Source organism: Pelophylax lessonae, assembly GCF_965119305.1.
Source record: "Pelophylax lessonae genome assembly, chromosome: 4".
NCBI lineage: Eukaryota > Metazoa > Chordata > Amphibia > Anura > Ranidae > Pelophylax > Pelophylax lessonae.
In genome coordinates this window covers 513043645-513060512 of record NC_138771.1, presented here as the reverse complement: position 1 = coordinate 513060512, position 16868 = coordinate 513043645, and the positions used below count along the sequence as shown (strand labels likewise).

General features: G+C 45.5%; 1 protein-coding gene across 7 annotated transcripts in view; it reads left to right on the top strand.

Moving 5' to 3' along the window:
* CNOT4 (CCR4-NOT transcription complex subunit 4) overlaps positions 1–16868 on the top strand; it is a 218867-nt gene that overhangs the window by 107120 nt on the left and 94879 nt on the right. For 4 of the 7 annotated variants that reach the window (XM_082255050.1, XM_082255048.1, XM_082255047.1 and 1 more), the window contains exon 7: positions 11823–11956. In XM_082255050.1, the coding sequence (XP_082111176.1) occupies positions 11823–11956 (134 nt within the window). The remainder of the gene's footprint in view (positions 1–11822; positions 11957–16868) is intronic. The other 3 variants (XM_082255051.1, XM_082255049.1, XM_082255046.1) reach the window with 1 other exon arrangement.

The following is a 16868-nucleotide window of genomic DNA, read 5'->3' as shown; positions in this document are numbered from 1 at the left end:
ATCATCGTACATGGAAATCGTACATTTCATGGTGTGAATCGCTGCAGCTGCACCCTCGCTTGTTCTCTATAGCTAGAGTTTTGGCCTTCTTAAATAAAGGGGTTGAGCAGCGCTTGGCGTGGGACACTATCAAGGGCCAGGTGTCGGCCTTGGCTATTTACTTTAAATGTCTGTTGGCTACTAATAGTTGAATTTGCACTTTCATTCAGGGGGTGCGTCGTCTGGCTCCTCCGCGGAGATCCCCGTTACCGCCATGGGATCTTAATCTGGTTCTGTCTGTCCTTCAGAAGCCTCCTTTTGAGAATATTAGGGAAAATTCTCTGCTTTCTTTTTCACAGAAGGTTGCCTATCCTATCACTTCTGCTCGCAGAGTCTCAGAGTTGTCCGCCTTATTTGATGGATTAAGTGGTGGTCCGACCATTTTACTAAAGCACTGAGTGCCTCTTGGGCTTTTCGGCATCAGGCCTCTGTTGTACGAGTTTGTAAGGCATTGATTTGGTCGTCTGTGCACACCTTTACAAAATTATACAAGGTGGATTTGTTAGCATCTTCAGATTCCTCTTTTGGCCGCAAGGTTTTGCAGGCTGCTGTTTCAAAAGAGAATGTTTTTTTGTTATTCTCTTTTACCTGGGTGAGCTCCATTTTGGGTAGGTTTAGCCTCTTGGAGTTGACGTTACTGTCTGGTTGCATTTTTCCCATGCCTCTTGCCTATACTGCTTTGGGACGTCTCACTCAGCTCCATGGAGATGAGGCTGCGTCTGTCGATGGGCGATAAAGAAAGTGAGATTTTTGTAAGATCATACCGTAAAATTTTTTTCTCTGATGTCCGTCGACAGACGCAGCACCCGCCCCTCTGTATGGGAAGGTTCTATTTGTCTTTACTGCTTGCAACTAAACTGATGTGCTGGGCTGTGGCAGTGGAGGTTATGCCTGGAGGGACAGCCCCGTGGGCGTGTACATGTTAAGTTTTTTGTGCTAACGTACTGCCTTGACTACTCCTGCAGGTGGCAGCATAACCCATTCAGCTCATGGAGATGAGGCTGCGTCTGTCGACGAACATCAGAGAAAAAGATTTTACGATAAGATCTTACAAAAATCTTTTTTTTTTTTTTTCAGCCTAGTCAGGAGTAAGGACCCAGTTCTTGGCTGGGATCTCTGGTCCTGGCAATTTTTTTCTTTTTAGATAGAGATTTTTTTCTCCTGGATCCTTCCTGTGAGATCTACAGTCAACTGCCGGACTGGGCGACGGGCTCCAGTGATCCAGTGGTCACCCCAGTCTGATCAGCACGCGCACAGACCTCAGCTCGGTGCTAGGTCGGCCGCGACCACACAGGACGGGGTCTGGCCTGCGAGTTAAACTCCTTGCGAGGTCGTATACGACCAGATCTCGGCCCGAGTCGCTGCGTTCCTCCTGGCTGTCAGTCCCCTCGCCTCGAAGCCTCGTGGTGCCACGCTGTAGCCTGTGTGTTTCTATGCATGGCAGCCATGTTTGTGTAGTCCATTGGTTTGTCATTGAAAATAGCGGTGGCCATGACAGTGGAGCCCTGTGGGCAGCCATTTTGGTGGTGGGAGCTCTTCCTCATCCCCTGGTGCTGACATCCTTTTACTTCCTGATCGCCATGCGTACAGTGCTGATTATCCTGGTGGCTGCAGGTGCCTATTTCTGCTGGGTGGTGAGTCTGGTGGGATTATCTCCCTCTCCGCTGAGGATCACTTGGTGCTTTGTGCCTGGCGACCACCGGCTGGTGCTGCCAGCACAGTGTGGGTTGTCCCTTGCAGTGTTTTACACCTTTTTTGTGGGGTCCCCCTGAAGACTCATGGAGTCTTTGGATCATGTCTACCCACCTGATCCCCTCTCTGAGGCTGTGGGGCCCTCCAGATCCCAACCATCCATTGATGCGTGAACAGCGGTCCTGGAGTCCTTTGTGTCCCAGATGGAGGTGGCTTTCAGGCGACGGGCTAGTAAAAAGTGCTTCTGTGTCTGCAACCAGGCGCCCGGAATCCTCTGATAGTGAGGATGATTCCTCCACCCCTTCAGCCACTTGCAAAAAGGCGCCGGTGGATGCACTGATTGTATCTATGCGTGAGACCTTAAAGATAGAGGACACAGCTGCAGCGGAGGCACAGGTTCTCTTTGGCACTCACAAGCCATACAGAGCGGCAAAGGTGATTTCTTTCCCTGCTTATTTTGACAAAATTGTCTCTAAAGAGTGGGGGCGACCAAAGCGTTCTCCTTGGGGTCCCTAAGCGATTTTCTAGGCTTTATTTCTCTGAGGAGTCCCTTGTTAAGAAGTGAACTGTGCCACCGGTGGTGGACCCTCCAGTTTCCACATTGAACAGTGCCGACCATGATTCAGATTGGAGTCCCCAGCCTTTAAGGATCTTGCTAACAGGGAGACAGGAAGGTCCAGGATTGGATATATCCTGGACCTCAAGGAGCTGAACTGCTTTGTGCGGGTGCAGAAGTTCAGAATTAAGCCCATTTGCATGGTTGTGTTATCCCTGCGTCAGAGAGATTTTCTTGCCTCTATCGACATCAAGGATGCTTACCTTCACATTCCAAAATGTGCCGGTCACCAGCGCTTCCTCCGCTTTGCCTTGGGAGAGATGCATTATCAGTTTGTGGCTCCCAGGGTCTTCACCAAAGTGTTAGCATCGGTGCTAGCTTTGTTACACCAACAGGGGATTGCGGTACTGGGCTATTTGGACGACCTTCTGCGAGCAGAGTCTCCTACTGCTCTGGTGGAAAACCTGGAGATCAATATACTAACTCTGCGATTTCGGCTGGATTCTGAATTTTTAGATGTCTGCTCCGGTTCTATCCACAAGCGCAGACTATCTGGGTCTAACTCTGGAATCGGCCTTAGCCAGAGTGCTCCTTCCCCTGGACAAAGGCCAGAAATTGCAGGCTGCTATTCATCTCCTGCTTTCGAGCAGATGGTCATCCCTCCAAACTTGCATGTGGGTGTTGGGCCTGATGGTGTCTACCTTTTCTTGAGGCGGTTCCGTTTGCGCAGTTACATGTGAGGTCCCTGAAAAGGGAGATTCTGCCCAAATGGGACAATCCGATCCAGCTGAGTTGGGGGAACGAAGAAGTCCCTGATATGGTGGCTTCGTTCTCCGGCGCTTTGCCTGGGCACATCCTTCCTCCCCATGTATTGGACAGTGGTCACCACGGATGCCAGCCTGTCCTGGGGAGGCATCATCTGCAAACATTCTGCTCAGGGGATCTGGACACTGGAAGAGTCCAGTCTACTGATCAATGTCTTGGAACTCCAAGCGATCAGACTGTGTCTGAACCATTGGACGGATCATCTTCAGGGATACCCAATGCGCATTCAATCTGACAATGCCGTAGCTCACCAAGGGGGCACAAAGTGTCCTGGCGGCTCTGGGGGAAGACGGCATTCTAAGGTGGGCAGAACGGTTCATTCCAGCCTTCTCTGCCATACACATTCCCAGGGAGGAAAACTGGCAAGCGGATTACCTAAGTCGGCAGGCGTTGGATCAAGGGTAGTGATGAGGTGTTTCATCAATTGTCTGTGGTGGGTCATCCCTGAGGTGGATCTGTTGGCTTCGCGGCTTAACAGAAAGGTGCACAGGTTTGTGGCCTGGTCACGGGATCCTCTGGTGGACGCCACAGGCGCACTGGTGGCCCCGTGGGGTCAGTATCAGCTGATTTACACCTTCCCTCCCCTCAAGCTTCTGCCCAGACTTCTACTCCGGATCGAGGCAGAAGGGTTTTTGTCCTCTTGGTGGTTCCGGACTGTCCTCGCCAGGTTGATACGCCGATCTGGTGTGGCTGGTCGCTCATGTTCCTTGGAAGCTTCCTCTCAGGGAGGATCTGCTTTCCCAAGGACCGATCTTCCATCCTTCTTTACAGTCGCTGGCTTTGATGGCTTGGCTGTTGAATGCCAGGTGCTGAAGGATAGAGGTTTATCGGAGTTGGCGATTCCTACGCTGTTAAAGGCTAGGAAACCTACTTCTGGGAAGATCTACCATCGTACATGGAAGGCGTACGCTGCATGGTGTGAGTCTCTTGGGGTTCTTATTCGCTCCTTCTCGTGGCTCGAATCTTGACCTTCTTTCAATGGGGGGTCAACAGAAATTGGCCTCGAGTACCATCAAGGGCCAGGTGTGGGCTTTGGCGGTCTTCTTCCAACGACCCTTGACACACACTTCCTGGAGCGTGCCTTTCTTAAGGATGTCCGACATTTGGTTCCTCCAGTGCTGAATCCATGGCTGCCTTGGGACCTCAATTTGGTGTTTTTGGTCCTCCAGAAGCCTTCCTTTGACAATCTTTGGGAGATTCCCTTGCTTACACTGTCTCAGAAGGTGGCTTTTTTGGTGGCTATTATCTCTGCGCGCAGGGTGTCGGAACTGCCAGGGTTATCCTGTCATTTACCTTACCTGGTGATTCACATAGAAAAGGTGGTTCTTCACCTCTGTCCATTCCTCCCAAAGGTTGTCATTTGATTTTCATTTTTTTGAATGAAGACATTGTGTTGCCTTCCATGTGTACCAGGCCTAAATATCCTAAGGAAATTGCCTTGGATATGGTCCGGGCAATTAGGGTGTACCCTGGCAGCTCAGAGAGTCTTTCAGGAAGTCAGACTCACTATTTGTGCTCATGGATGGGCTTCGGAAATGGTTGTCTGCTTCCTCTGCAACCAATTCCAGATGTATCAGACAGACTGTGATTGAGGTCTATTCCATCACGGGTCAGTTTCCTCCTTTCCCTGTTAAGGCGCATTCTACTTGGGCACTTAGTGCCTCCTGGGCCTTCCATCATAAGGCGTCGGTGATGCAGGTTTGTAAGGCGGCCACCTGGTTGTCGGTGCACACTTCCACAAAGTTTTGTAAAGTGGGTGTGTTGGCATCTGCGGATGCTTCTTTTGGCCGCAAGGTTTTGCAATTAGACATATGCTGGTTTTCGGTAATTCGATATATCGCAGTATTGCATAGCCACGGTATTGTTATTGTGGCATTTTTAAAATACCGAGTTTCTCTGCTCCTGGGTCTGACTTGTGAATTGATACATTTCAGTGAGCTGGATGACTCATTCACTCACACAGCTAACTGCCTAACTATAAACAAAAATGATTACATTTGTATCTTTTCCTTCCCTCTGCCAGGGAGAAAGGAAGTTTAACCTCTTAAAGACTGGATCTTTTTCTGACACTTGTTGCTTGCAAGTTAAAATCAGTTTTTTTTTTTTTTGCTAGAAAAGTACTTAGAACCCCCAAACATTTTATATATTTTTTTAGCAGAGACCCTACAGAAAAAATGGCGATTGTTGTAATATTTTATGTCACACTGTATTTGCGCAGCAGTCTTTCAAACGCAATTAATAGACTTTAACCGCTTGCCGACTGCGCACAGTATATTTACTGCGGCAGTCGGCCCCGGCCAGGCAGAGTGACGTAGGTCTACGTCGCTCGCCTGTCACTCCTTCCAGAGCCAATAGCGGGCGGGCGCGCGCCCGCCTCGGCTCGTTCACGGAGGAGTGCGGGAGTGTGACTGGCGGACCCGATGTCCGCCGGTCACACTACGATCGCCGCTACAGCGGGAGAAAGACAGAGCGGCTTGTGTAAACAAGCCACCTGTCAGTTCTCCCTGTGTAAAAGTGAAGATCAAACAGTTCTACTATGTAGAACTGTTGATCTTTGTTTTTACACTAGTAGACCTGTCCCTGCACAGTTAGAATCACGCCCCTAGGACACACTTAACCCCTCCCTGTCCAATACTGTTAACCCCTTCCCTGCCAGTGTCATTTTTGCAGTAACAGTGCATATATATAGCACTGATTACTGCAGTAATGTCACTGGTACCCCCAAAAGTGTCAAAAATGTCAGTCAAGGGTCCGATCTGTCCGCCGCAATGTCGCAGTACCGCAAAAAAAATCGCAGATCGCCGCCATTACTCGTTAAAAAAAAAAACACCAAAAATGACAAAAATCTTTCCCTTTGTTAGTAAACGCGATAACTTTTGCGCAAACCAATCAAAATACGCTTTTTGCGATTTTTTTTTTTTTACCAAACATAGGTAGCGTAAAACAAATTGGCTGAAAATTTTAAAAAATTTTGATTTTTACATTTTTTTTGGGGGGAATTTCATATAAAAAAAAGTGAAAAATATTATTGTTTTTGAAAAAATTACGCTCTTTTTTTGTTTATAGCGCGTGATCAAAAAATCGCACAGGTGATCAAATACCACCAAAAGAAAGCTCTGTTTGTGGGAAAAAAAGGACGTGAAATTCGTTTAGGTACAGCGTCGCACGACCGCGCGATTGTCCGTTAAAATAACCCCTGGTCTTTTAGCAGGAAAATCCTCCGGTGGTAAAGTGGTTAATGAATAAAAGAAAAAAAAAAACGTAACAGTAAGTTATCCCAATTTTTTTTTTTTTGTTACACAGAGAATCGTGATCTTTATTCCAAGCTAAAAAATCGCGATTCTCATTTTGGCCAGAATCGTGCAGCTCTTATATATATATATATATATATATATATATATATATATATATATATACACACACACACACGCATAGCAGCCCACATTACATTATTCTATAGCCATCAAGCAGTGTCTGGCCTACCTGGTGATGACTGGTCCTGGCGCTCTGATCCGATGGCCTGGTCTTTAAAGGGGCAAATCCTTGCGATCCAGAAGTGGTTAAACCTGCAGGAGGACCGGTGTTTTTATCTATTAATGACTTTACTATTGCTTTTAGGCCTGGTTCACATGTATGCGGGTTGGTGGTTCACATGTATGCGGGTTGGGGGTCCACATTTGCACAGGCATAGCAGCCCATTGATGTGAATGGGCTTGAGCTGCTATGCCTGCGTTTTCAGCTGAAAAAAGGTGCATGCAGAATTTAAAAAAATGCAGTGGCCATGAAATCCATCCTTCTTTTGCACCATGCGACTTACCTGCCGTTGCTGCACACGCAAACTGTTTTTAAATGCCGTACCCACGTATACAAAAAATGCAGAAAGCTTGCCAGAGCAGGAACTGCAGGTTAGTCGCATGGTACAAAAGCAGGATGGATTTCAAGGCCACTGAATTTTAAAAAAATGCTGCATGTACCTTTTTTCTGCGGAAAATGAGGGCATAGCAGCCCGTTCAAATCAATGGGCTGCTATGCCTGTGCAAATGTGGGCCGCCAACCCGCATACATGTGAACCACCAACCCGCATACATGTGAACCACCAACCCACATACATGTGAACCAGGCCTAAAGCAATAGTAAAGTAATTTATAAACAACACCTCCTTCAGGTTTAACCACTTCTTGACCACAAGGATTTGCCCTCTTAATGACCAGGCCATCGGATCGGAGCTGAGCGCCAGGACCAGTTATCACCAGTTAGGCCAGACACTGCTTGATGACCTATTTTAGGCCTGGTTCACAGAGTCTGTACTGACTGACTATATAATAATGTGCATAAGTGAACCAAAGCCCCTAAATTCAGCAATGAAATTCAAGTGAGGTAGAAATTTAATAATTTAAATTTAATAATAGAATACCGTGATAATACCGTATTCCGTGGCAAAACCTTAATCAATTAATCGCAGCATGAAAATCTGATACCGTCACAAGCCTGTTTGCAATATGCTGTTTAGAGGACCTGATCCTCTTCGAGGATGTATTGTTTTTTTTTTCAGGTGAGCTCCTGTTGCCTGGCTGGCTACTGTTCAGCCTTGAGAATTTTTTTGCTGTTCCCACCCCTCTTATTTAACCCCGCTTTGGGACATCCCAAAGGTTTTGAAGATCAGGAGCTTTGTCCGTCAATGAACTAAAGAGAAAATGGGGTTTTTGTCTTACCGTAAAATCCATTTCTCTGATGTTCATTGACGGACACCGCAACCATCCCTCTGTGGAGTTTTAATTATTCTGACATTGCTTGTAACTACACTGAGTGGCTATAGCGGAGAGAGGGAGTATACCCCCTGGGACTGCCCATGGGTGTAGCCAGAATTCTCTTCTGCCTAGTGTCGTCCTATAGAGGGCGGTATAACCCAATACTTGTGAAGATCAGGAGCTGTATCCGTCAATGAACATCAGAGAAATGGATTTTACCGTAAGTCAAAAAATCCAATTTTTACTGTTCAAAAAAAATGGCAAGAACCTCTGTGTTGTAGGTTTTCGTTTTTTTGCACATGGTTTGCTGGTGATATCTTGAATTTGGATCATCTGCACTGAATTTTTTTTTATGTATCTGTGAATTGAAAGTGGATTTATTGTAAGCTGAACCACAATAGGCAAATACTTAAAATGCAATGAAACTTTATGCTTGGCTGTTTTATCTGTTAAGCCAGTTTCATGTTTTTTTTGTTTTTGTTTTTCTTCATTCGCTCCCCCTGCCAGATAGACAAGCACTGTGCAATGAAGTCCAACCTGAGTGGCTCACAAAGCAGCTGAACACATATTATTATATGCCGATTTTATTTGAAGAAAAAACACAATTGCTATTAGGTTTTTGTGTCTTTTCTGCCTACAAACTCCTGCCCCTTCTAACTAGATAAATCGGACGAAAATTACTGCTTTTAAAGGAATCGTGCGATAATCTGATTGTTAGTACACAGCTTTCGAGAGCCGTTGAGGAAAGGTCGTGCAAAATTATCTGATGGGACAAGCACAAAAATATTTCTCGTACGATACCATATCGTGTGATTTGTTTTATCAGTACAGTTTTCATTCGAAAATACAATACATCACTTCCGAGAATTTTCGTAAATTTAGTAACACCCTCATTTTCGATATGGAGACTAGCATGCAAAAAAAATAAAAAGACGGTCATTCATGTGATAATCTCATTGTGTGTACCAAGCTTTAGTGGCCAAAGAAAGAAGGCACTGGATTTGAATGGTGGTGGCAGAGTAGAGCTGTTAGTGGAGAAGGAGGGTAAACTGAGCTGTATATGTGCTATGCTGCTTTTTAAGGCATATATGTGTATACATTGGGTATAAGACACTTCTGCAATCATTCAGAATTCCCTGACCAGTGCATATAAGCTTCTTTAAACATTATTTGCATTTCCATAGACCTGTTTGGGAATGTAAAACCCACTTGATGGAAATACAAGCTCATCATCAACACAGGCCCTTGGTCTGTTTGCCTCTGATTTTTAGCAAAGTGTGAAAATTGTATAATCGAACACCCTGGGTTTTCCCTGTCCCAGAGCACTTTTGTCCCAGAGGATTTTGTGTAAACACCTTATGGTGCCTGCTTGTAACCTTTTAGATTAAGTTTACTATGAATATAATGACTACAGGTGCATTTTAAAGTTGACCTGTTGCTAATCTTTGGGCATTTATGTATTTATATATTCTTAAAAAGTAAATGAGCTCTAAAACAAGCCCTGTGGTCTAGATCGCTTTAGGCACTGTGGAGCTGCTGTTCCTTGAAGTTCTCAGGTCGAAACTCCTCTGTGCCCTGATACATAATCCACTGTACTCAGAAGCATTACACTTATTGGAGCAACAAAGCAGGGGTTGAAACAGTGTGGGGAGGCAGCAAAGGAGCTCAGATGAGCCAATATATCTTACTGAGGTGGGCTTACATGCTCCTCTATACACAGAAGCCTTGCTCCATTAAAGAGAAGCAGTGAAAGTTCAGACAGAGTGGGCAGATGTCAAGGAATTGTGGATGTGCCTGTACAATTTGCTTGGGAGAGGGAGCAGTGATTAGCAGACGCTATCGCTACTGCGTTGATTAAAGCGGGTTTTTCTCTTTCATTGCTGTATTTGCAATTATATTGTATAGGCATTGTTAGTGCGGCGATCTACCACACTGTGCCTTTTTTTGTTCTGACATTTGCTTGCAAGCGTGGATCAGATGCTGGTTTTCCAGCATGTTCCTTCAGCAAAACCTAGCCATTAGACCAGCTTCTGTCAAAGTCAGCTGTACACACTGACCAAATGTCGGCCAGTTCCTGTTGATCCAAACGGTATCGGCCGATATCCGGCCTGTGTGTACCCACCCTTAGTGATCATGTCTTTCAAGAAGGCATGTCCCACCATTTAAGTTGCATTAATTTCTGGTGCATGTACATACATTATATGCACGCATTGACCACTGAAATACAATGGGGTCTTTGTAGCCTGTACTGAACACGGAAGACCTCTTTCTCAGACAATTAGATGTTCGTGTTGGGAGCACTGTATAACATGTTAGCTCACCTGTCTGTCATTACAAAACAACGAGTCAAACACTGACAGACAAGAAATAAACCTATTTGATCTCACTAACAAACTGTTTGTGTATGACAAACTTTGTAGGTGGAGACAAACTGCTTCTGTGCCAAGTACTTGTGTTTTGAGTTGATATTTTTTTTTGTAAGCGTGAACGTCTGAAGTCATTTTATTATGCATTCAAATTTTGGTTGATGGAAGTTAAAATTAGGAGTAATAAGAAATGCTTGCAGCTATGTAATAACTCAAATTGCTTTTAGAAAATATCTGAAATATAATTAGTAATATGCTAATCATAATACCAGCTTTTATAATGAAAATGTCATGTAGTAGATGTTACATACCCAAAGGTTTTCGATTGGTTTATTAAATATAGGCGCTTCCAAACATTTTTTCTTCTTTTTACACAGCGTGCACATCATTTTTGGTCATAATGTTTTCCATACAGTGTTTTTAGAATCACTAGTTAACAGAATTGTCTGTCCAGAACACATTAAAGTCTAATTTTCTTTTTTACTAAAATATAAAAAAGATGTTCTACTTACATGCTCTATGCAAAGGTATTGCACAAAGGGCCCCAAACCTCCTCTTTTTTTTAGAGGGTCCCCCACTGGTGCTCTCCGCTCTGCTTCTTCTCTGTGTGCCACCATAGGAGGCACACATGCGAGCACGCTCCCAAACTAGGTTGGGAATGTCCATAGACTCCAGCGGCCCCCGTTGTTCCTCCTTACAGGTTATGACTGACAGCAGCAGGAGCCAATGGCTCCCACTGCTCTCAGCCAAGCCTGTGAGAGCAGAAAGACAGGGGAGAGAAGAACTGGGTTGTAACGGGGGGCACAGACAACTATAGGGAGGGGGGGAGGGGCAGCAACTGGAAGGTTTCTTCCTTAATGAATAAAATGCAGAAACAATTGACTACAATCACCTAATAGAATGCAAGTTAAATCCTGTTTTGACTTTAGAGCCACTTTAAAGCTAAAGTTTATTTACTTCTATTTTGCCTTTCCTGTTCCCTTTCTCCCACCTCGTCAAACTGTTCATTAAAATTTTAAATACAACCTTTGTGTTTTCGTTTACCGTATTTTATGGCCAGTGATGACATCATGGTTTCCCTTTTTTTCCTCGTTGCGTATGCGTTATTGGGAGATAATCTGGACGAGTTCTTGTTCCTAGGCAGATTGCATTTCCATGCAGACCACCCTAGATAACACCACATGTGATGCTGAACCTCCATGGTCTAGAGAACTAAAATCCAATAAATGAAAGGATATGATCAAGAACAGTAAGGCTGGGGAGGAAAGCACTAGATGATGCTGGATGTTCTCCAGCCAGGAATTTAGGCTTCATCTTGAAATTGTTGCAGAGCCAAATAACAGATTTAGTGGCACATTTCAAACCTTTGTTGAAGAACATGTGGATATGTGATGTTTTGTGGTACTGAACTCGCTGATCTACTCTATTTGGTTGGGAAATTGTTTACCAAGTGAATTTATTACAGGTAGTGACAATGGAAAAAGCTGGAAACATAAACTTACATATAATTACAAGTTTACACAAAAATAAACACCACGCTCAACCCCGCTAATCGGTTCTGTATGTATGTATCCATTGTCATATTTGTTGTTGCAGGCTGGCAAACATCAGGAATATGAACAGAAGTTGCTTCAGGAACTCTACAAACTTAACCCTAACTTCTTACAGTTGACTACGGGTACAGTTGACAAGAACAAAAACAAAGTGACACCCTTGCAGAGGTATGATGTGTAAGTACTGCCAAATTGCGGCCCTGTCTCCATCTGCATGTCTGTGTGCATGTGGTGTTCTGGCTCTTTTTCATGCCTTTACATCTCCATGAACTGTAATGCTTTTTTGTGTTCAACAGAGTTTCTGAGGAGTACTTGTGTCATTTTTCTGTGATGGAGTTTTGTTTTGACGTAGGGATGTTTTCAGTGAGCAAATTAATGTAATGGGCTCAGCTGATCACTTCACTCCATAGCTACAAGGGCTATAAATACACTTTGTGTGAGCCAAATGCCTTTGCAAACTCAGATCTTACCTGGTAAAAGTAGTGGTAACCTCATTAGTGTGCTGTACATGGCCATAGCAGAGGTGTGAGAATGGCCTAGCAGGTCCACCCACTAACGACTGCCTGCAGAAATCTACAGGAGGGGGCAGATGAAAAAAAAAAAAAAAAACAGTCAACCTTTACATGGAGAGCAGCAGTGAACCATCTTTATTACAGAAAGCTTCTGCACAGAGGTAAAGTTTCACAATGAATCATAGGCATGCGCAGGCGGTGTGTCTGGGCACACCCTAATCCAGGGGTCTGCAACCCGTTGATCACGATCTACTTGTCGATCGTGGGCAGATGATGGATAGGCCATGATACTTCCTTGCACTCTCCCTGCAGCCACTGCTTCTCCTCCTCTCCCAGTCGCCGCCATTCAGCGACTGGAGGAGAAAAATGCTGTGGATCGCTACCAGTATATGCCACCCCTTGCTGTCCCTGTTTCCTTGTTTTTTTCAATACCAATCACTCACCATGTTTTTTCATAACTTCATAACTATGTTTACTACGCTTTAGTTTGTGATTGAACAGGAAACTGCTCAGCACAGAGCACTTCCCATTCATTCACTGTCCTATGCAGCTGAGGCTGCAGAGAAAGGGACTGGGAAATCTCTGTCCTCAGTCCCTTTCTCTGTCTCCATAGTGAGACACCAGGGATTTGTTTAGACCCCTGATATTTCATTAAAGCCTCCCAATGGGGCTCCTAAAAAATGAATAAAATAGAAAACTACTGGCACAGTCCACTGCTCTCCTGACACTGTCCACTTCCCCACTAAACACCATCCTTAGTCCCGGTTCACATTTCTGCAATGCGGGAACGCTGCGAATATACAGCGTGTTCCCGCATCGCATCCGCACCCCTGGCAGTTCACACTGCCATATGCGATACGCTGGGGGTGTCAATTAAAAGTTGACACCCCCAGATCATATCGCAGTGCGATCTGTAAGTTCGCACAGAATCGGATCGCATTAGTGTGAACCACCATGCGATCCGATTCTGCTGCGGACCAAAAAAAGGGTCCTGTGCGTGTTTCAGTGCGATTGCAGTGCGAATTCAGCCATACAAACTGTATGGCTGAATTTGCACAGCACAGAGATCTCATGTAATTTTAGGAGCAGTGCGCTCCAAATGACATGCGATCTCTTTGATCGCACAAATGTGAACCGGCACTTAAAGCGGTAGTAAACTCAGACATTAATACCACATTTTAATCTTGTATCATTCACATTAAATATTTTCAATGACAAAGCTGCTGATAGTATGCCTGAAAATAGTTCTTACTTTGATCAATACATTCTGTAATGCTTCTTCCTTTTCCTTAGCGTCGCCATCACAACTGAGGTCTTCCGCATTTGTGCAGTACATTGTTTCCGCCCTCATGTTTCCCTGGCCATAATCCCACGCATGCGCATTACTCGCCGTATCCAAGCCTTGTTTTTGTTCACCGTTACTAAGGAAACCTTTATACAGTGAATAGGAGAATCCTGTTGCTTCCTTACTCTCGCAGGATCACGGGACTGACGTCTAAAATAGGAAATGACTCAGCCCCGGCATAGACCCTGCATTTTTCCAGCAGCATAAGCTTGCCGGAAAATTAGGGTTTAAATCGCATGCGCCAGTGATGTAATGAAAAAGAAAGCAATCAATATTTTGGAAAGGAATATCGGGTAAGATATAGAAAATTAAAATGAACACGGATAACAGACTCTGGGATAAATACTTTAATTGAAAGTCACATTAATGGGTATAAACCGCTTTAATACATTTTAAAATGTTTGTTTACATTTATTTATAGGAGTGTGTATGTATGTATGTATGTATGTATGTATGTATGTGTGTAGAGATCTATATAAAAAACACACTTAACCCGCGCTTCTATGAGTAGATAAGAGCAGCAACTAGAACTAAACACTGGTAATATTAAAAACAAAATGCAGCGCATCAAACTAGATGAAATTATACATCAGGTGTATAAAAAGTCCCAAAGTAGTAATTTATGCCAGAATCTTCCACCATGGTGTATAATTCAAATAAAGGTGTAAACACGATCCTCCACCATCACTGATAAACACACTGACTCTTACCGCATGCTATGGACCATTATTTCCACAATGGTCTAATGCACATTAAGTGATTCAAAGAGCATCACACAACCTCTGATCCAGATGAAACAGCCAAAGACACTCGTCCACATCCAAGGTTGGGTACATAAGAGTCTGCAGCCGACCTTCGGGGTCTGCTTTCACACACCCCGCGTGCTGAGATAGTGAGGATGAATCCTCTGCTCCTCTAGCCAAATATGAAAAGGACCGATCGTATCAGTGCGGGAAACCTTAAATATGGAGAATGCGATTAACACAGCATCGGAGGCAAGAGTCACCTTTGGCACCCACAGGTCCTCAAAAGCGGCGAAGGTGTTCCCCCTTTACCGCCGCCTTTGGCGATATTGTCACAAAACAGTGGGGGGTGCCCAAAACACACTTTTGCTATCCCTAAGAGTTTTGCAATGCAGTACCCGTATGAGGAGTCCCTCCTTAAAAAATGGACAGTTCCTCCTGTAGTGGACTCCCTTGTTTCCAGGTTGAATAAAGCCACCGTAATCCCGGTTGGAAAGAACCCATTCTTCACAGATCCGGCTGATAGATCGGAGGCCTTGACCCGCCATATGTTCACTGTGGCTGGTTCGGCACTTAGACCGGTGTTTACTATTGCCCTGGTGTCGTAAGCTATGACAGAGTGGGCAAAACTTCTACGCCAGGACCTGGAGTAGAAACCTCTCCCCTCTTTGCAGAGCTATCAGATCAATTGGTCCAAGGGCTACAGTTGTGTGTAATGCCTCTTTGGATGCCACTCTCCTGGTTTCTAGACTATCTGTCTCAGTGGTGGTGCTGCAGCATATTATCAAGCTCAAAGGCTGGTCTACAGACCAGGCTTCTCAGAAGGCCTAATCCGATCTTCCATTTGTGGGGGGGGATCACCTGTTTGGAGCCTCTCTGTTTGACCTCATCAAAGTCCTCACAGGGGTAAAGAGTACTCTTCTTCCTCAGACTTCCAAGGGTAAAGAGTCACGTCGCAGACGGTGACCTTTCTTTTCCACTCTCAATCAGTCTTTTGGTCCCTCAGGGTCTCAAGACAAGGGATCTAAGCCCTTCAGGGCCCCGGGTGGGGTTTCCAAGTCGTCTTGGGCGGGCAAACCACGAGCGAGTTCTGCCAGAAGGCAGTTTTGCCCCTTCATGTCTCTGCATGAAGGGGCACCCTCACCCATATCTGGGGTGGGGGGCGTCTTCACTGGTTTCCGGATCCGTGGACCTCCCTGATCCAGGACAAGTGGGTCCACAAAGTCATGCGCTCTGGTTACAAGATTGAGTTTCGATCATATCCTCCGAAAAGGTTCTTCCCTTCCAACCTGCACTTATCCCGTGATCACTGAGGGGATCTCTATTGGGCAGTGCAAGACTTGTTACTTCAAGGGGTGATTTGTTTCTGTTCCGACATGGGAACATTTTTAAGGTTTTTACTCAAACCTTAATTCTGGACCTCAATGCGCTAAACTGCTTTGTGCGGGTACAGAATCTTCAGAAGTCTGCTCTGGTTCTGTCCACAAACCTGGACTATCTGGGTCTGACTCTGGACTGGGCCTTAGCCAGAGTGTTTCTTACCCTGGAAAAACTTCAGAAGCTGCAGGAGGCAATTCAGTTTTTGCTGTCCAGCAGACGGTCATCTCTTCGGACTTGCATGCGGGTGCTGGGCCTAAGGGTGTCTACCTTCAAGGCGGTTCCGTTTGCACAGTCCCACATGAGACCTCTGCAAAAGGAGATTCTGGTGAAATGGGACAAGGATCCTCAGTCTCTAGACCGATCTAGTTGAGCCAGATCGGTCTAGTTGAGCCTGATCTTGTTGAGCCGGTGTAAGAGGGGGTCCCTGGTTTGTTGGCTTCATTCTCCGGCACTTTGTCAGGGGAAAATAATTTTTCCCCTGTACTGAACGGTCGTCACCACTGATGCCAGCTTGTCCAGGTAGGGAGGCATCCTCAGCACAGAGGGTGCTCAGGGGGTCTGGACTCTGGAAGAGTCCAGGCTACCGATCAAGTGTCCTGGAGCCCTGAGCGATCAGACTTTGTCTGGATCATTGGACAAGTCGTCTCCAGGGGTGTCCGGTATGGGTTCAATCAGACAATGCTACGGCCGTGGCCTATGTCAATCACCAAGGGGGCACAAGAAGTGTCCTGAAAGCTCAGGAAGTAGCCGGAATTCTAAGGTGTGCAGAACAAATCGTTCCAGCCCTCTCTGCTGTGCACATTCCAGGAGTGAAAAATTGGCAGGCGGACTAACTCAGTCAACAGGCGTTGGACCAAGGTGAATGGTTACTTCATTCGGAGGTGTTCCATCAGTTGTGTCTCAGGTGGGGCACTCCCGAGGTGGATCTGTTGGCCTCTCACTTCAACAGGAAAGTGCAGAAGTTTGTGGCATGGTCTCGGGATCCTCTAGCCGACGCCACAGACGCGTTAGTGGCTCCTTGGAGTCAGTATCGTCTGATTTACATAGTAGTTGAGGTTGACTAAAGACAATAGTCCATCGCCGTTCCCCCTCTCAAACTTCTGCTGAGA